Source organism: Cyprinodon tularosa, unplaced genomic scaffold, assembly GCF_016077235.1.
Source record: "Cyprinodon tularosa strain WSP-4 unplaced genomic scaffold, ASM1607723v1 ctg114, whole genome shotgun sequence".
Taxonomy (NCBI): Eukaryota; Metazoa; Chordata; class Actinopteri; order Cyprinodontiformes; family Cyprinodontidae; genus Cyprinodon; species Cyprinodon tularosa.
Genome location: NW_024037937.1, coordinates 1 through 20,532, shown reverse-complemented (window position 1 = coordinate 20,532; position 20,532 = coordinate 1). Strand labels below are relative to the sequence as shown.

The 20,532-nt window shown below is 40.0% G+C and overlaps 1 protein-coding gene across 1 annotated transcript in view; it reads right to left on the bottom strand.

Annotated features, from left to right (window-relative positions):
* The window catches only part of atp10a (ATPase phospholipid transporting 10A), a gene marked incomplete at its 5' end in the record, with an annotated part of 50,145 nt that extends 30,156 nt beyond the window's left edge, over positions 1–19,989 (bottom strand). The window contains 4 exons of the mRNA XM_038304288.1: positions 10,522–10,716; positions 10,796–11,013; positions 11,098–11,350; positions 19,816–19,989. Of these exons, the coding sequence (XP_038160216.1) occupies positions 10,522–10,716; positions 10,796–11,013; positions 11,098–11,350; positions 19,816–19,989 (840 nt within the window). The remainder of the gene's footprint in view (positions 1–10,521; positions 10,717–10,795; positions 11,014–11,097; positions 11,351–19,815) is intronic.
* Positions 19,990–20,532: the final 543 nt, after the last annotated feature.

Below are 20,532 nucleotides of genomic sequence, written 5' to 3'. Positions count from 1 at the left end.
AACTGGTGAGAGAAAAGTGAAATGGCGTGCTCAAAGATGATCCTGAAAATGTTGAGTATGTTTGGCTCATTATACTGCTGTGAAACAGGGTTCTCCATCATGAACTTAATCAAAAATAAATATGGACCCAGGCTCAAAATGAGCACCTTGATTAAGCTTTAGAATGGCTTTGTCACCATTCAAACCCAGGTTTAAAGCCTAAAGCCCACTGCTCTCATTAAGCAATAAAAAAGGGAAAAATAAAATAAAAATCTGTCAGTTCAGGCGTTTTATAAAATATGTGAATCAGGAAATTGTCTAAATACCAAACTGAACTCTACTTTAAAAAACACCTTCCATTTTAAAATGGAAAAATTATCTTTTTTTTATAGATGTTTTTTTTTATTTAAACACTCAATGTATAACATGGATGCATTAAAAAACACATTTTATTTTAATGTTAAATTCTGTTTAAAGTAACAGATTATAATTAAAAATGTCTCCTTAGCTTTACTGGTTTATGATTTTCTTTATTCGGACTCTGCTGATTTTTTACTTTTTACCCCTGATCTATGCTAACTTATCTATGCTGGGTTGTGGGATAGAGCCTTAAACATCATGTGGTCTTTTTAAGAGAAACCACCAATTCGACAAATGTATAGAAAAGGGTAAACTGACTAATAAATAAAGTTTAAGGCAGAGTCGTGAATAATTTTATGTGGAGGAAAACACAAATATATCACCCTGTTCACAACACCTCTAGGGCAAACCATGGAAGCAGCAGCATGATGCTGTGTAGATGCATTGCCAGGTTCCGATCAGGCACAATTCAGGACAAAGCAGAGCAGAAGGAAGCTGGAAGGCCAGAGCAGCAGGTCTTTTTTGTTTGTTTCGGTTTTTGTAACAGTGTGATTTTATTATTAATATGTTGGTGTTGTTACCAGGAAAACAGTCAAATATTTTTTCACACATTAATCTGTTTGGATTAAATAATAATTTAAATGAAAGAAACTATAACTAAACTTAAAAAAAAATCGACTTAAAAAATAAACAATGTCTCAGAGGATGTTTCTTTGAGTTTTGTAATGATACCACGGTCCACTGGATGGCGTTGCTGTTCATTCTTAAGCTGAGCCTCACTGATATTTGCAAGAGAAGTAATGCGTGAGTGAGGGAAGCATGCTAGACCAGAAATACGAATTGATCTAGAGTCTGCTGTAGGATTATTTACAAGCTTTAATGGTGACAAACAAGCAGCACCGGAAATAAACAAAAATAAAAACAAATTTTGTAGTATACAAAAAAAACAAAAACAAAGGGAGCTTGGTGATGTGCTTTGCTTGGTAGGTGAGAACTTGATGATAGAAAGTAGGGCTGGGTATTTTCGCCAAAGTCCTGAATCGATGAGATTTTGATTCATACAGTTCTAAAACGATTAATTTCAATTCAATCCGTTTTTACAATAATGAAAGTGGTTCAACTGTGTTTCAAAATACTCATGTATTTTGTTTTTTCCTGTTAGATTAAACACAAAGTGCAAACAGACAGTTTAAACATGAGATGTGAACAAAACTGTCTCATAAGTGAAAACTTGTTTGTGAAAAGTAAAAAAGTGAAGCCTCACTCGAGCAAGCAGACGTCACACAGCAGACATTCATGAGCTGCATTAACTTCAATGCACAAACCATATTTGCAGCGTTGTCTGTAACAACTACAGGGTGTTTGCTGGTCAGCCCCCATTTGTTAATGTCTTCAGTCAACCTATTGGCTATATTTGCAGCTGTCTGGCTTGAATTAATCTTAAGTGCATCTTTCCTGCTCATTTGAATGTGAACGTCACAAACGTCACTTTAAAATGAATCGATCTCATTCCCTAGACATCAATTTTGCAAAAATGTAAAGCAATTGATTCAAAATTGATTAAATCGATTTTATTTTACCCAGCCCTAATAGAAAGACATGCTAGCATGTGGGTGGTGACCTACTGGTAAGATCAGGGGTTTTCAACGTTTTCCAGGTCAAGGACCCCCAAACTGATGGTGAGATGGAGCAGGGACCCCCTAATTATATATATTGTATGCAATTGTGTTATATCAAACTGGTTCTATAGTCTTGCTATTACAGATGGAGTCGTGTAATGAATATTCCTGGGATTATAAAGTATTTCTGATTCCTGGTTGATGGGACAGGTGTTGTGAATGAAACGGTGCCCAGCTTGAAAGAGCTCCTGTTTGTCACTGAATGTGTGCATTGATGACTGAAAGACATCTTCTGCCTCCATTTATCTGTTTACTACAGTCTGTTGAATTCATGTTAACGTGGATTTAAAGACATTTCAATTAGTGGAAAAAATTGCAGGGGGGAATATAAAAAAAAGTCTAATCAACCAAAACTTTGCGATCCCAATCCAGTACCTCTGTGGACCCCCTAGGTGGACCCCTGTTGAAGACCTTCGGGTTAGAGCATGGGCTTGCAGGTCCTGAGTTCAAGTCCCACACATTTCATGGACTGCCACTCTTGGTCCCTGAGCAAGACCATAAAGGCCACACTGCTCCACGGGCACCAGACAATGGCAGCCCACTGCTCCCCAAGGGGATGGGTTAAATGCAGAGAGTTAACTTTGTTCACTGTACTTGTGACAGAGTAATGACAATAAAAAATAAATAAAAAAATAAAAAAAGGTGAAATAGGATGGTAGTAATGCTTTTGTAAGCTAATGAGCTTCATTGAGCCACGTTTGAACATTTCTATGGTAACAACCAGAACCTCCTGTTTAAAGGCACTACTAGTCTGACATCATGTTAGAGCGACATACCCTGTCATTTAATGATAGTTTTACATCTCTGCATATTCGAAATCAGAAGTGTTTCACATATTTTATTGATCTTTCTATTCAATAATATAACAAGTTCCTGTTTTGTTAAATCAGAATGTTGTTAAAAATTATTTTGCTCTTAATGCCATGGAAACAATCTACGCATAAAAAAGAAAACTCAGACTTTTGAGAAAATGGTGGATAATATCAAAGTTAGATTAATTTACTATTTAATAATCTATTTATTAAAAAGACAGACAATTTAAAATATGTTTGTGCCGTTTTTAAAGGACTTTGTTCAATGAAACAAATTTATGTATGGGTGGTAAAAAAGATCATATGAAGAACAATTTTGATCATTATGCAATTTCAGTTTAAAGCACATAGGACGTTACTCACAATGAATCTTCCCTCTCCCATTTTCTATAGCATTAAATTTGGTATGGTTCTTTTAAATTTGTGAAGCAAAACGTCACATAACCCATTTTCTATTTCTTTCACCATGTCACGATACAACATTAGCACCATGCTTACTGTTTGGCTTGTTTTTCACAAAAACAAAACCTAAAGAAGCAACCCTGCACTCTCTACAAATACTAACCAAATCACAACAGTCTGGACTTTCTAAGTGCTGAAGATGAGAAATGCACCAGAGCCTTTTGGCCAGAGAAGATCTGCAGTGATATGCAGGTCAAACTAAAGAGTGACCTCAAAACCATCTCAAATTCATCCAAATCAGAACTGGAAATTATCTTTTTTTTTATTTGTTTTAAAATCTAAAATGTGTCAGTCTTAACTCCTCCATAGGTGCAACATTTTACTGAAAAGAACTGAAGGATCTCATGCACGTGCTTTCTGCTAGCCAACACATTTAAGACCTTTATATGCTCACACATACATAAAGACTGCATGCTTCTTTGCAGTCAAACATAAGCAGTTTTCCCTCATGTGATCCATATATGAGGATCAGCAAGGAGAGCAAACATTGGACTGATTTCAGGAGTCTGGGAGAAAAGTTTGATGGAGGAAAATGGGCTGGGCTATCAGGTTTTTACACTGAGCCTTAAAGTACAGAGCTGCTGGCATTCTCTGCCAGGAAAAGCTGCTGCTCTGTGGGGTACATTTACAGGTTCTGCTCAAACATCTAGATCTAAACATACTGCTACACAGTCTGTCAGGGGAGCAATGAAAAGAAACAATGAATGATTGTGAGAAAAGTGAAAGGAGCCCCACTGGAACAAAAGGAAACAATACCGATCTTAAGAATGAAACTATGGTGACTTAAAACAAAAATGCTTCAGCATTAAGAATAAAAGGTCCATTTGGATGAATGCTGATCAAGGCCATTTGTCTTTTGAAGGTGAGCACCACCTTAGAGGTCTTTGTCTCTACTCGATCCGTCACGAAAGCACGGTCCGCTCTGCGCATGCGCCATCACCTCATTTGCACATCAAGATATACATCCGGATGGCCCTTGATTTTTATTTGTTAAAAAGACCTGAATGACGTTTTTCCCTCCCCCAAAATAGTAAACATACTAAACTATGATGTGTTAAATGTTAATAATGAATATCCTCAGAAAATAAATGCCTTTAAATCCTTTCTGTTTTATCACTTGTCTCTGCACCGGAAATGCGATCCGACGCTACTTTTGGGAGCTAACGTTTTCGGCTTTGGATTTAAACATAAATCTAGTCTTTTGAGTTTTATGGGTTTTTTTCCATGTTAAAAATCACTGTATATAGTGCGTAACCTGAACAAAGAAACAATTAAAATGCAGATAAACAGCATGTCTGATGTAGTCAGAGGAGCAGTTTAACACAGAAAATGTAAAAAGCAGCACAATTGCCTCACAAAAGTCATGACATTTTTTTTTAAAGATGTGTATTAGCATTCTTTAGAGAGTTAAGGATAGAAACAAGTAATTTTAGGTACCATAATTACATTATTTATGGACACCCGGATGTATATCTTTTTGCACATGAGCAGGACGGATCATGCTTCTGGGACGGATCTGGTAGTGACAGTCTTGTTCAGTGCAATAATCTTCAAGACCCAAAGTCCATCTCTGCTAAATCCGAGAGCTAAGAACCAATGCTTACTGATGTTTTCACTACTATGCTGTTATGGGATTAGAGACCACCTAATTTGCGCAGGCTAAAGTCAGCCTGGTGCATGGCTTTTCTTTTTTGGCCTGATGCAATGTGCTGTAACCAAACCTCTTTCTTGTGGTATTATTTTATTGATCCCTCTGTGAGCGTACCAGAACTGCGCTGAGGCGGATGTAAGTGAACACATCGAATTTAATGATTTAGGGTTCCCAGTGTAAACTTATTCATGCTAAAAAATTGAGGAACCAGCAGGTAAGCGATGAAACTCCTCTCTTCTTTACATGATTTAATTTTAGATGAAGACATTTCTCTTAACTTGCATTAACTACATTTTCCATCCAGCGCATAAAAATCCCAGTTTTTTAAAAAGACCAAAATGTAAAGAAATTACTGATCTATGGCTCTTGAAACGGGTTTGGTTGCAATGAAAAAACAAAACAAATTGCTCACAATTTGTAATTTTAAGCTTTCTGTCTTTAATCTTCATCATCCATTCCAGATTAAACCAGCTATTACAAAACACGGAACAAACAAAACCAAAAAAAAAAAAAATGTCTCACTACAATTGCTCTGTTTTATGTGTAAAGAAAGAAAGAAAAAAAAAAGGGATAATTAGCATGATTTGTTTTAAAGCAGTGCAACACTAGATCACCACTGTGATGTTTGTAGCACAACAGGCTATTTAAACAAGTTGAAACTAGCATTTAATCAGTGCTACGTTACAGTCAGCTGCTAACAGACATAATGGCACCTGTGGTTTGCCGACTGCAATTTTAAAAAATGTAAAAAGTTTTTAGTTTCTCCATCATCTTCATCCATATTTCTCATGACTGAACGTACTTCCAAACATCCATATTCATCTTTTTTGTAAGCAAGAGGCAAGTTCAGGAACTTTTTCAGCCAGCTGAGCAGCTGTGGGTAACAATAGACTGAAGTTCAACTACTCTATTCCCAATAAGGCCAGAGAAAAACTTAACTTGATACCCATCAGCCTGCTTCTTGATACAGAGCAGCAAAGTTAACAACTAGGGTTTTTAAGTATTTTATTAAAATAAATCAGTAATTCAATAGATTCCTATTAAATTTTAACTGTAATACAGTTTAACTCAATCTTGGATTTAACTTCTAATTACACCTTAAGTAATGTTTAGTAATAATATTCACCAGACATTGCTGCAATGGTAAAAAAGGGACTTCTCTGGCTAAAACGATTCAGCTGGTCCTTCATTTCGGGGTGATGCCGCAGGGCGTACAATAACAAAGAGGGTGACTCATTCCTCGGACTCTTGACAGCAGGAGTCACGGCTCTCACAAACACAAAAGAATAAATCTTTCGATAGCTGGGTTAGCAGCAAGGGCATCATTAAATGTGAACAACTGCACGGGGATCAACAAATCAAAACAATAAAAACAAGTGGAAGTAAAAACTGGAAGAAGGCCGTATCAAAGCTGGGGATTTTGTGCAGGTTTTATTCTTTTCCTTCATCTAAAGCGATAACCTTGAAGGACAAACACTCCCACATGAATAATCGGTCACTTTGCACAGTTTAATCGCAGCGGCTCCATCGCTCTGGAGGACAGGGGGGTGCGGGATGGGAGGGGGAGCTGCTGCATGTGGTGTGAGGTGTGGGGAGGATATCACCTCGGAACAGGACAACCACACCCAAGCTCACACAGGAGGAAAACAAAACTCGGATACAGACTCAGCACATCAAAGACGCAGTGAGAGGTACGTGCAAACAGACATTTGGCTCTACTTTGGATGCTTTGAGGAAAATGAAACTTGAGCTGAATTTCGTGATGGAAGACTGAGGCATTCTAACCGTTATTAATATGTTTCCTCTCATTTCTGCATATAGTTATTGTTTGAATCAATTTTTTTCTGTGTAAAAGACCAATCCCAATTACTGAATCAGGCATCAGCCAATAAAAAGAAGACCTGATGAAATTGGACTTTTTATATGTCTTTATTTCATCTAAGCGCACCAGTTGTGAGGAGCTGCAGCTGTACCTACCGCTGTAGCTCTACAGTGTTTGGCCCTCTCAGACAAGGAACAATGTGCGCACTGCTGCCCTGTTAAATTAAATGTGAATACCTCAGCTATTGCAGGAAGCAGAAGGCAAGAGCTTGAAGAAAGCAGGCTGTCCTCCCTCCGTTCTGACAGCGGCGGCCAGAGGAAGGAATGCAGCTAATATGATAGCGCAGCTTAACTAGCTATTTAGTAACGATAACATTTTTTTTTTCTTTAAATGAACAAGCTTCCTTTAGCATCAAGTATTATGAAAAATACCACTGTTACTGAGGCAGAAAGCTTGCGTATTTGATTAGTTTTAATTAAAAGGGGAATGTACAGAATGTCCTTTAGTACACTCCTTCATATTTTTGTTCAAACTTGTTTCTGTTGCTTAATAATGCATAAAATGTTTTAAATTGGGGCCTGGCAATTGTAAATTAAGCATGCTCAAAATTTCTCGACATATGCCAGCGAATGCCATAAGTGGGTCATAAGTTAGAGGTAAGATATCTGATCGTTAACATACGTTAAGTGTAAGTTACTCATAAGCTGTGGTGTCCTATGAGTAACTTGTGCCTAACTTAAGCGTAACTTATGTCCAACGCATAACATATTTGACTTGTTCCAGACGACCACTGAACGTCTTTCTAACTTATAGCTACTTTATAATGGCATAAAAGGGGGTTCACAGGAGGAAACCGCCAGTTCTCCTCCGGAATTCATCCCCATCATAAGATGAGCGAGAAGGTGAGTGTGATGGATCCTCCCTGCGTTCATGCCCACGGTCACAGTCAAACTTCCAAGCACATGATGCTGAATCTGCTGCGACTGCAAACCTTCTTTCTTTCCTTCTCTTTTTTCTCGAGCAGGCGGTGAACAGCAGCTAGGTTAACACTGCGATAAAAGACATCTATCGCGGGCACCTCCGAGCGCATAGCAGCTCCCTTCAGGCGCAGCTGCTCTAACTGGTGCTTTGTAATGACCATGAAATGACGCTTGTGCATAATTTCCGTTGCCGTGTGTTATGCATAAGTAGGGCTGTCGCGATAATCAATAAATCAAATAATCATACGATAAATAAAAAATATCCACGTCATTTAATTTATCGGCTATATCGTCTCTGCCTGTGTTTTTCTCTTTCCATTGATGACGCTGGATGAAAAGGCTTAACCCCGATGCTATGGAACTGGTTTCAAAGCCGAACGCAACAGCCGCAGTGGGGGAGTATTTCGGATTCAAACCATATGTCCGAGGCGAACTGCTGTACCTATGTAAGCCAGTATGTCGCATTTGTCATAAAACAGTAGCAACTAAGAGCAGCAACACAACCAACCAACCTACACATGCACCTAAAGCACAACCACCCAGCAAAGTTTCTCCAGCTGGAAACAAAAAGTACAAGCGGTGGCCCGCCTGCGTCTTGAAGTTCGCGACAGTCCACCATCACTGAAGCAATTAATCGACAGGCAGCATGCAAAAAGGGCGGCGCAAAGTGTCCACTCTCACAGACAGCATAGTTCGTTTAATTGCTAAAGAGATCCTTCCATTTAATATTGTTGAAAAGCCGGCATTTCGAAAAATGTTGCAGACATTTGAAAGACAGTAAGAACTCCCCTGGAAAACATACATATCACAAACAGCAATTCCATAAACTGTACAGCAGTATTAAAGAGGACATACTGAAGGAGATACAAGCCACACAAACTTAATATGTTGGTATTTCTTGCTCGGAATCTGACTAAAGTAGGTACAGATCTGCTTAAGGATTGTTGAGGCATCTGGTCTTATGTAAGAATCTGCTTCTGTTACTTTGCTTTTTTTTTATATAAAATGGCAGTTTTGCCTATCTTTTTTAAAATCTAATGATGCACAGACTTCATTATCTGTACTATTTTGATTGAATGTAGTTTTTATTTTCACTGTGGTTTTATCTTGTGTTTAGTTTTTATTCAAGTGTATTTTTAGTTAACAGAGACTGAGTCCATTTGATTTTTATTTCTCGTTTTATTTTGTTAACCAGTTCCAGTGTTAAGTGTTCTGTTGAAAATAAAGTGTGTTTATCTTTTGCATGCATTATTATGTCATTTCCATTAAATCAGTGTAAAAAGGTTTTCAAACAATATTATCGTTTATCGCAATAATTTTTGAGACAATCGTTCAGCAAAATTTGTTTTGCTGAACGATTAATTGCAAAATTTGTTGGATAAGTTAGGCTACCGTAGGACGTAAGTTCTGGACTCTTTATGAATGCGCTGTGTATACACCCAAACTTGAAAACATACATAGAAAGTTCAGCGTATGCCAACATTTTAGAAGATTCTGGGACGTCGGGCAAACGCTGGCTAAAACGACAAGGTGTGACAGGGCCCTAAGTAACTAAAAGCACCTTTCAGCTATACAGCTGTATTCACCCAAAGAAAAAAATAGTTTTTTTAATTTAGACATTTTAGAAATACAACTGTACCTACATTACTGTGATATTTTTGCTTGGTCAGATATAGTCAGAATTTCACAGCAGCATGGGGCTTTTTTGCCCTATGCCAGAGCATGTAAACAGAGCAGAGTGCCGCAATTCCCACTCCCCGCTCAGGAGGATGTTTGCTCATTCGCCCTCAAAGTTGCGCCAGGACGCTTCGCTCAAAATCTATTCCGCACTCACCTTAATTTTCCTGCCGCTCCGGTGAAATCGCTCCATGCTCGCTCAAATTTTCAGGAGAAGGCATTTTCTGACATTTTTCCTTCATGTAATTATGTCTGGGCCCTGGGGCACACGGTGTTTGATTTAATGATGTGACCGATACATGTGTATTGTCTTATCTAACTGGCTTTTAAATTATCGCTCTGTTTCCAAGCTGTGAACGTAACAGCTCACTCCATTCATGTTGCCCTGCATTTCCTATTTAATTAATTTATGTTACAAGACTGTATTTAAAAAGGTCACTTTGCATCCCATTGCAAATGAAATAATAGTGTATAATGCATGTAAAAAATTTCTCTTACCACAATGATCACTTCATGTAAATTCACTCTGTATTGTTAAGTATAGTTAGTCTATGTTTTTATGATATTTAATTCCACAATAGCAGCCCTTGCAAGGAACCCAATCCATTCAAATCAGCGTGTACCCTCATGTTAGCAGTAGCTTCCGCATCAAGCCAAACAGGAAGGAGTCTGACGCCAAACAGGAAATAGTTCCAGTGAATTTCAAATTAAATTCAACCCACCGACTTAAACTAACTTGACAAATAAAAAAAACAGAAACACAGAAATAGAGGGGCTACTGGAGGATGAAAAGGATAGATGGATGAAGGGTTTTTCCCCTAGAATTCCCAGATAATGCATAAACATGCATGAACTACTTTTTTCCTGTTTCATCTTTCTCCTTTATCAACTATTGCTGTTATCTAAAACAAAATGTATACATTTGTCCTCTAAAAACATGCTTTATTAAATATAAAGGAAAATAGTTAAAAGCCTCTCCTAAATGTTGTGATTAAAAAGCTGAGCAGAACAGCATCCTCCCAATTAACAAAAACATCCTTCTCCAATGTGCCACAAATGCATCACTTCCATCTGACCTGTGGGAGCTGATGAGCCTTACCTTATGCCTGGGCTGATTGGGTGAGGACACCACCACCGTGTTACAGATTGTAAGAGCAATAAAGAAATCGATGATGTCAGAGAGGTCAGAGGGCAGCTGGGACATGGGCTGGCGGTGGAAGCGCATGAAGTCCATCTGACTGCTGCATTCATTGACTTTGTCCAAAAGCTGAGGGTCAGGGGTGATATCTTTCTCCTGTGGGATGGAGAAGGCGGTTCATTAGTGGGGAGCAGAGGAGAGAGTGATGGACGTTAGGACAGAGAGGTTTGCTGACCATGGGGCTGCTGAAGGCGGTGTGCTTAGAGAGGATGCTGGCGCGCTTGGCCTCCGCCCTGCTGCCGGTCCTGCGGTGGGACTTGGTGCTGTGTGAGCGCAGCACTACGCGCCCGCTGTGATGGCTGCCGACGCTGTCCCGTCTGGGCAGGGTGCCTCCGTGGGACAAACATTCCTCCTCCTCAGAATCAATTTCCTGATACATGGCAATTCTTCTTGCTGTATAAAGGACAACACACCATAAGGAGGAACTTAAAAAAAACAACATGTTTCCTTTATGCTGTGTGTGTCTATGTGACTCACCATTGGCATCATGGGAATACTCCACCCCAGCCACAGTGCACCGTCGGAACACCATCTTGTTTTCCGTCAGCGTCCCCGTCTTGTCGGAGAAGATGTATTGCATCTGGCCCAGATCCTCTGTGATATTAAGTGCCCTGCACTGCAGCTGAGAGTCTGTCTCCTCGTCGTACAGATCCATGTCCTGATGCATGAAGTACACTTGGCAGATCTTTACAATCTCAATCGACACAAACAGTGAGATGGGTATCAGCACCTGGGGGAGGAAAAAGTATTACAGAGATTCATTAGAATTGGGGGCTGCTCAGTGGCGCAGTGGGTAGCACTGACTATATCTGCAGCAAGAAGTTCTGAATTCAATTTCTGCCCCGGGTCTTTCTGCATAGAGTTTGCATGTTCTCCCTGAGCGTGAGTGGGTTCTCTCTGGGTACTCCGGCTTCCTCCCACAGTCCAAAAACATGACTATTAGGTTAATTGGCTTTTCTACATTCTCCTTAGCTGTGTGCATGAATGGTTGTTTGTCCCGTTTGTTTCTGTGTTGGACTGGTGACCTGTCCAGGGTGTACCCCACCTCTGGAAATAGGCACCAGCACCCCTCATGACCTCGCTTGGGATAAGCGCGATGGAAAATGGATGGAAGTATGAATTAGTCTGGTCCTAGCCCCAATGGAAAACTAATTGAACAAAGACAATTATTCACACCAACAGGTAATCTAAGAGCTTTGCATTTTGGTGCTTCTGAAGTTTATGAGCAGCTAAATTATTTTTACATTATTACATTATTTTAGACGTGCATGCCAATACAGCCCATTATATTAGCTGTGCTTTTATCCTCATCCAACATGTTAGGTTTGGAAATACAGATGGCTCTTTTGGAAACCTCAGGGGAGCATGGTACTGAAACCATGTAGATACTCAGGAATTTTCTGCATCAACAATGCTATCTAAAGGTAAATATGAAGCAATTTAGTGATAAAGTGGAGCTAATAAGACCAATGAGCCATAAAGATTAGCAGTTTAAGAATAGGGAACTTTGCTTCAAAAGGATATAATATAAAAGCAGGCAAAGTGCTGATTTTTAAAAAAGGAATTATACCTACTTGCAGTAACTAATGCCAAGTGTCAGTTAATACAGCACTAAGGCTGCCCTGAGACACCTCTGAATTATGAAAGGAATCTGGTAATAACAGCCAAGAAAAATATGTGACTCTTTAAGATCCAATTTGCACATAAGAACTGTAATCATACCAGTATTTGTTATACGCACCTTCCAATGAAAGAAAAAGCTAAACTCACACTATTATTTCAAGTAACACAAAACTGAAAAAGGTAATAATAAATAAAACAATACTGAATTATAATTTAATATAATATAATATTGATTTTGATTTATTGTACAAAAAAGAAAATAATAAAAAGAAATAAAAAAAACCCAGACAGGTAAATATAAGTATGTTTTTTATAAAAAGCACATCAAATGTAGGTGGTAATTGGATTGAAATAAAAATAAGGGTGTTTAACTTAGACATAATTTGTGCCAGGTAAAAAACAAAAACAAACAAACAAAAAAATCATGGCGGCGCAAGTAGTTGCAGCGGCTTATTGCTCTCATTTCTTATATTATGTGTAAATGGTGGTGAGAGTGATTTCTGTTTTTGTTTTTAAGCATATGCACTGATCGATCGATGGCACTTAAAAAATTTCGTTGTTCTTTGTGACAATGACAACGATAAAGATTTGATTTGATTGATTTGATTTGAAACACTTGCAGGCATCTAGTGAAGCATCAATTTAGTGGGTTATAGTAATCTAGCTTAGGCATAAGAAAGTCAAAGGTCAGGCGAAGAACATTAAATAAAAAAAAATAAAGTTCAAAGTTCAATGTTTAAGATCTGAAACTGACTCCCAGATATAGTGATAGTAGGTCAATTATTTCTTTAAAATGTTTAAAGGAATAGTACACCCAAAACATGATTAGCCTTCATTTTCTACTCACCCCCATGCTGAACAACACTCTGGAGTACTTTTTTGATATCTCAAATGCATCTGGAGATCTGGGAGGCTTCTTGCTGTCTGCTGACATTCAAATAATGGAGGTGCCCAGCGCCCGAGGCAGAAAGGTCCATAAAAGTCCACAAAAAACGTGTCAATATTCCTCCATACTGCTCGTCCAATGTATTCCAAGTGTCCTGAGTGGGTAGCGTCCAGAATTTACTCGAAACGAAGTCATTTAGAATGTTTTTAGAGCATAAACAGTAGTGTATAGGATGTCCTGAAAGCGCGCACATGCGCGTTCACGAGCCTATGGAAGCCGGCAGACCAAACCAGATGAAAGTGCGCATTCAGCGTCTGCTCTGCCAATAATGCAAGTGTAGAAGAAGAAATGTGCTGTTTACCTGTGCAAAGAAAGAAACAACGAAAGAAAAATGTCTGAGGACTTCAGTGTTGAGGAAGAGCATGAGTTCTTTGCCGAGCTGAATGCGCACTTTCATCTGGTTTGGTCTGCCGGCTTCCGTAGCGTCGTGAACGCGCATGTGCGCGCTTTCAGGAAATCCTATACACTACTGTTTATGCTCTAAAAACATTCTAAATGACTTTGTTTCGAGTAAATTATGGACGCTACCCACTCAGGACACTTGGAATACATTGGACGAGCAGTATGGAGGAATATTGACACGTTTTTTGTGGACTTTTATGGACTTTCTGCCTCGGGCACCATAGACCTCCATTATTTGAATGTCAGCAGACAGCAAGAAGCCTCCCAGATCTCCAGATGCATTTGAGATATCAAAAAAGTACTCCAGAGTGTTGTTCAGCATGGGGGTGAGTAGAAATTGAAGGCTAATCATGTTTTGGGTGTACTATTCCTTTAAGTCATCCAGGCCTTTATTTCCAGAATGACATTAAAAACTGAATAAACTGAGAAACTGTTGGCCTTTTAAGAACAACAAAAGCCTGGAAACCATCTAACAAAAATGGAAGAAAAAAAATTGTTTCATGTAAATAGAGCCAAAGGATAGAAGTCACAAGGAGAAAAAGAAAGGGACCAACAACTAAACCCTGAGGGACTCAACATTCAATTCAAATTCAAAAATACTTTTTCTATCCCAAAGGAAATTACATTAAGTATTAGATTGAAGTTACTCCAATAAAACAGCCCTAGCACCAACAAGCTATTTTAAATTTAATTTAGAACTACGCTGGGGGAGTGAACGCTGGCACGACTTGCTGCCGCTGCTCGCCGGTATTTTTGTATTCGTTGCTCACTGCCTTCGCTCACCGGTAACTTTTAAACTTTTTTACTTTCTAACGGACATACTAATTGTTTTTACTGGGATTGTTTTTACTGGGAATACGTCCACGATTCGTCAGCACTACAGGACTGTGTGAGTCCCAACTAGGCTACTACCAGTAGCTCACCTGTCCTGCCTCGTTTTCAGCCTCACCTGGCGTTTTTAATAATGTGGACCGGCAGGACATACACCCTGCTTGTCTGTATCTGGATATTCCTACTGCCCGCTCACCTGCAAGTGGCGGGTTTGCTGCAGTATTCACCCGCTGACCTGCTCCGGCTCCGCTGTCACTCCCTTGAACCTGCGCCCGAGGCTCTCCACCTTCACCCGGACATCACCTTCCAGCCACGTCGGAGATACATCCACCGAGGGTCCCGTCGGATTGTCCACCGCAACGGTTCAACAGCAATAAAATCCATCTGGTCCAGCTCCCGACGGTGGATTCGTCGCCCTCCATGCTCCACCAGCCGGCCTGTCGACCACAGCGTGTTAGCCCGCCTAGCTCGGTCGGCTAGCACCACCACCAGCTGCGACAACAACGCACTCAACTTTGCTCTGCTCAACATCCGTTCACTGACAAGCAAGGGACATCTCATTCAGGATCTCATCACTGACCGTAAACTGGACTTTCTCTGCTTAACCGAGACCTGGCAACAGCCCCAAGATTACTCTCAGCTCAACGATTCCACTCCTAGTGGGTTTGTTTACATCTCTCAACCCCGTGGTTCCGGTCGCGGAGGAGGTCGCGAGAATTGGAAAGTCTCGCCGGTATCAGCTCCAGTTTCAAGCACGTTTGAATCCACAGTCTGCAAGCTATCTGGTCCAACTCCAACCATCATTGCTGCTGTCTACCGCCCCCCAAAACCGAATAGTGCCTTTTTAACTGAGTTTGCTGATTTTCTCACCCACCTATCCTCTCTCTCACCAAACTTAATTCTGCTGGGTGATTTCAATATCCACATGGACAACACCAATTCGCCTCTCACCAAAGACTTTACTTCCTGCCTAGAGAGTTTTGGATGTCAGCAATACACCACTACCCCCACACACACCAAAGGACATATTCTGGATTCAATCTGTTGCTCTGGTATCATCCCCCACAACATAACATCTGATGAACTCCCCATAAGTGACCATTTTCTCCTCTCATTTGCAGTTAATCTTACTCTCTCAGTCTCTAAAACATCCCGCCTCATATCCTTCCGGAACATAAAGAAAATTGATCCCTCCACCCTTATTTCCAGTATCCACTCATCCTGCCTCCTTGACTTCAATAATCTGCTAACCCCTGATGATCTGGTTTTTCACTACAACACTGGTCTCCATAATATTCTTGACTCACTTGCTCCTCTAAAAAATAGATTTGTTTCTTTCTCTGTCTCCTCCCCCTGGTACACCCCAAATCTCAGAAGCATGAAAACCAAAGGACGGCAACTTGAAAGACTTTACAGAAAAACTGGTCTTACTATACACAAAGAAATGTACAATAATCACATTATGCACTATAAGGACTCCATTGCCAGCACCAAATCACAGTACTACTCCAACTTAATCACTGCCAATCAACAGAGCTCTAAGTCACTTTTCTCTATACTTAACAATACCATCAAACCCCAGGACCCTTTCCCCCTGCACCTTTACACAACCTCCTTCTGCAATGACATCATGTTATACTTCACAGAAAAAATCAAGAACATTCACCAGAACCTTGGATCAACGGCTCATCTCAACAACTCAGCAGATCTCCCCCCGCCTACACATTTATTCTCCTCCTTCCATCCTCCCACTGTCTCGTAAAATCACAGAGCTCATCCGGAAATCCAAATCATCCACCTGTCAACTGGACCCCCTCCCAACACAACTTGTCAAAACCTGCCTTCCCTCTCTGGCTCCCCTCATCTCCGCTATCATCCACTCCTCCCTCACCACTGGAACTGTCCCTACACCTCTCAAAACTGCTGCCATCACCCCGATTGTAAAAAAACCTGGTGCCGACCCCACCAACTTCAACAACCTCCGTCCTATCTCCAATTTACCCTTCATCTCCAAAATTCTTGAAAAAACAGTTGCCTCCCAGCTCCATTCTCACCTATGTGCCAACAGCCTGTATGAAGAATTTCAGTCTGGTTTCCGGCCAATCCATAGCACTGAAACAGCACTCATCAAAATCACCAATGACCTCCTCATGGCATCTGATTCTGGACTACTCACCATCCTCATCCTCCTCGACCTGAGTGCAGCCTTCGACACCATCTGTCACACCACCCTCCTCAGTAGGCTTTCTTCCATTGGCATCACGAGCACTCCGTTGGACTGGTTTATTTCCTATTTTTCTGACCGCACTCAGTTCATTCAACTGAAGACCCTCAAATCCACCCCCTCCCCCGTCACCTCAGGAGTGCCCCAGGGCTCTGTTCTGGGGCCTCTGCTCTTCATCATCTACCTCCTTCCCCTTGGCAATATCTTCCGTAAATTCAATATCCACTTCCATTGCTATGCCGATGACACCCAGCTCTACCTCACCACGCAGCCATTGTCCTCTCTTCCGCCCGCCTCCCTCACAAATTGCATCTGTGAATTAAAGGCCTGGTTCACCAACAACTTCCTTCAATTAAACAGTAGTAAAACCGAGGTTCTCCTCATTGGTACCAAATCAACTCTTTCCAAAACCGACAGTTTCCAAGTCAATATTGATAGCTCCTCCATCTCCCCCTCCCCCCAGGTTAAGAGTCTGGGTGTCATCCTCGATAGCACACTATCTTTCCAATCCCATATAAATAACATTACCCGGTCTGCTTACTTCCACTTAAGAAACATCAACCGCCTCCGCCCCTCCCTTACCCCACACACTACTGCCATACTTGTGCACAGCCTTGTCACCTCCCGACTAGATTACTGCAACTCACTCCTCTTTGGACTTCCTCAGAAATCACTCCACAAACTACAACTGGTCCAGAACTCAGCTGCTCGAATCATAACAAGAACTCCCTCTATCCACCACATCACTCCGGTCCTCCGACAGCTCCACTGGCTCCCCATACAGTTCCGCATTCAATATAAAATTATCATGATGACTTTCAAGGCACTTCACCATCTTGCCCCCCCCATATCTGTCAGACCTCCTGCAAGTTCCCACCCCCTCCCGTGCTCTTAGATCCTCATCTGCTTTGCACCTGTCTGTCCCCTCCGCCCGTCTCACCACCATGGGGAGGAGAGCATTCAGCTGCTCTGCTCCCCGCCTCTGGAACTCTCTACCACCCCAACTTCGAAATAAGGACTCAATTCTCCATTTTAAAATACAACTCAAAACCCATCTGTTCAAGATTGCTTATTCTCTTTAAAAATATCAATTTCACTGTCACAGCCTCTGTATTTTTAAATGTTTTTAAATGTTTTTATAATTATAATTTTTATTTTTTCTGACACTTTTTGTTTTGTACGGTGACCTTGAGTGTCCAGAAAGGCGCCTTTTTAAATAAAATGTATTATTATTATTATTAAATAAGAGAGTTACATCTAAAAAAAACAAGGTTAACATAGACACCAGTCTCACTTGCTAAAGGTGGATTATGAATAACCCTTTAAAGACCAGGTTTAGTACTGTGTTCAGCTTTATTGCAGAGGGATCTGAATGTACAAGAGGACTCTGTCCAACTTTTTCGTACAAACATTACTGGTTTGTGAGAAGCCCTCTTAAATAGGAAGTGGTTGTTTCCCCACAACCAATCTCCTTTCCTTATGTGAACCCAAAACATTGCAAATAAATGTATTTTAATGCAAGTTGGACAGTATGCTGGAGTCCTTTTGTAAATTTAGATCCTTTGTCTCCAATGCACTTGTCATGTTAAATACATGTCTGAACTACTCTATTAAATTACAGACTGAGGTCTAAAATAATAAAAAAGCATCTAGTCAACAGCTTTAGTGTGGTTAAATAAAATGTTAACGATGGGCTACTTGGAGGTGAGAGAAAGGCAACATCTTGCCACAAGCAAAGAACGCAGAATACCTGCTCTAAATGCGCCATACATTTAAGAATTTGCATGTGCTGATGAGTGCCAATTTACTGTGACATCAAGATGGTGGCCTATGAAAGATCCATCTGACCTTAAATCAGTGGCTCATGGAAGTTTTTGGGGTTTACTTTATTGGCCCATTTTGATCCCCTTAGTATGAACTTTATGCCCACAGTGGCTCATGGACGTGCGGCTCAGAAATCTGCACTGTGATAATGTCCATTAAACCTGGACCAACATCTTTGAGAAAGTTTCCAATGTACCTATACCACTTTTTTATGGCCATCGTCTGTGTTTGAAGGCCTACGACAGAGTATTAATTTTTTTTTTCCCCCCAAAACTAAAGTCGCAACGAGAATAGTCATAAAATTACAAGAATAAAGTCGTAACAATACCAGCATAAAGTTGTTAAATTATCAGAATAAAGTTGTGTTTTATGACAACTCTTACAAGAAGCACTGTCTTCACTAAAATGAGGAATGTCGAGCATCATGTGAACTTAATACTTTGGCTCTGGTTTGACAAAAAAGGAAATGATGAACACCAGCATCACATTGGGCAGGATGTCAAAGTGGACTCAGGTTGCTGGTTGGTGGTGCTGGTCGGCCGTCACATGCTGGTCGGAGCGCGAAGCTTTCTTTCTGAAATGGGTTGTGGTAGGATGACTTCATTCTCGTTATTTTCAACTTTTTTTTCGTAATAATACGACTTTATTCTCGCAATATTATTGCTTTATTCTTGAACTCAGTCACAGAAAGCCTGGTAGGCGGAGGCCAAATATAAACTTTTGATTTGCTTTCACTACATTTTTTTTATGGAAATGTTTGGGATGAACTATGAATTGACATTTCCATTGAATTTTTTTTTTGGAAGTTCCAAAGAATGAGTCATAACATCTGAGAGGGCAGTAAGCTCTGCTCACATTCTCCATGCCCCCGAAACAGTGTTTACTTCAGAGAGTTTCAACAGAGCTGCCTGGAAATGCGACTGCTGTTTGTACAGTAAAGCCACATTGCCTTCCACTCTGGCTTCTCATTCATTTCTAAATCAACATGAGATCAAAACCGAGCTGCCGTGTTTTTGACACGGATCAGGATGACATTTTCGACATAGATCCAAGTTACAAGCCGACAGATCAATATGTCTCAATGCTACTTTTTATGACATGATCTCATACTGCTGAGGCTTTGTGAGACATAAAATCAAACAGCTTGGTGAGTTTTTAGGTGAAAATAAGGATTTTAGAGACATCAAGCACAGTAGCTGCAATAATTTTAACCAGCTGTTTAAGTTAAAGCACTGCCTGTGTGCAGTGGAAGAGAACATTTTATAAATACTGATATGGTTGGTCTCTGCAGGTTATCTGAGTTTCACTTAGACTTTGTTTTTCTCCCCTTCTCCTGGTTTCGTACCTGAAAGACGATGATCATAGTGAGGAAGAGATAAATGGCTGACATGATGGGAGATAAGTCTGTCCCTTCAGGACTAAGAACGTCAAACACAGGTCTCTTATCTCCGTACTGAAACATCCACAGCCCATGACCTGGAACAGCAACCGGAGAGGTCAGCAAACAGAGAGGATACAACTAATAAGATCTAAAAAAAAGGAACAAACGAGAATGATTTCAAAAGGAGTTGGGAGATTTGCCCTCTCACAGATATCTTCTCTTTAAGGTATTTTGTCACTTTCAACTCAAATACTTGAGAGAAGCTTTGAAAATATAAAATGTAGTTTTAAATATGATAACTTCATTTTTAAGGGTAAAAAGCTATTCAAATTTTTCTGTCACTACAGATAGGCCAAAGCCTACCATATCAGTGTTTAACAAATAAAAGAAAAAAATAATAATAAAAAAAAAAAAGAAAAAAAATAAATTATATTATATATATATATTATATATATATATATATATATATTATATATATAATATATAATATATATATATATATATATATTGTGCTGTCAATCGATTAAATTTTTTAATCGCGATTAATCGCATAAATGCCTGAGTTAACTCGCGATTAATCGCATTTAATGCACATTTTTTCCTGATTGAAAATCATTTAAATACTCCGATGACATACAAAAAAATACATACAGGCTAGGTTTTTTTTTTTAAAAAAAAAAC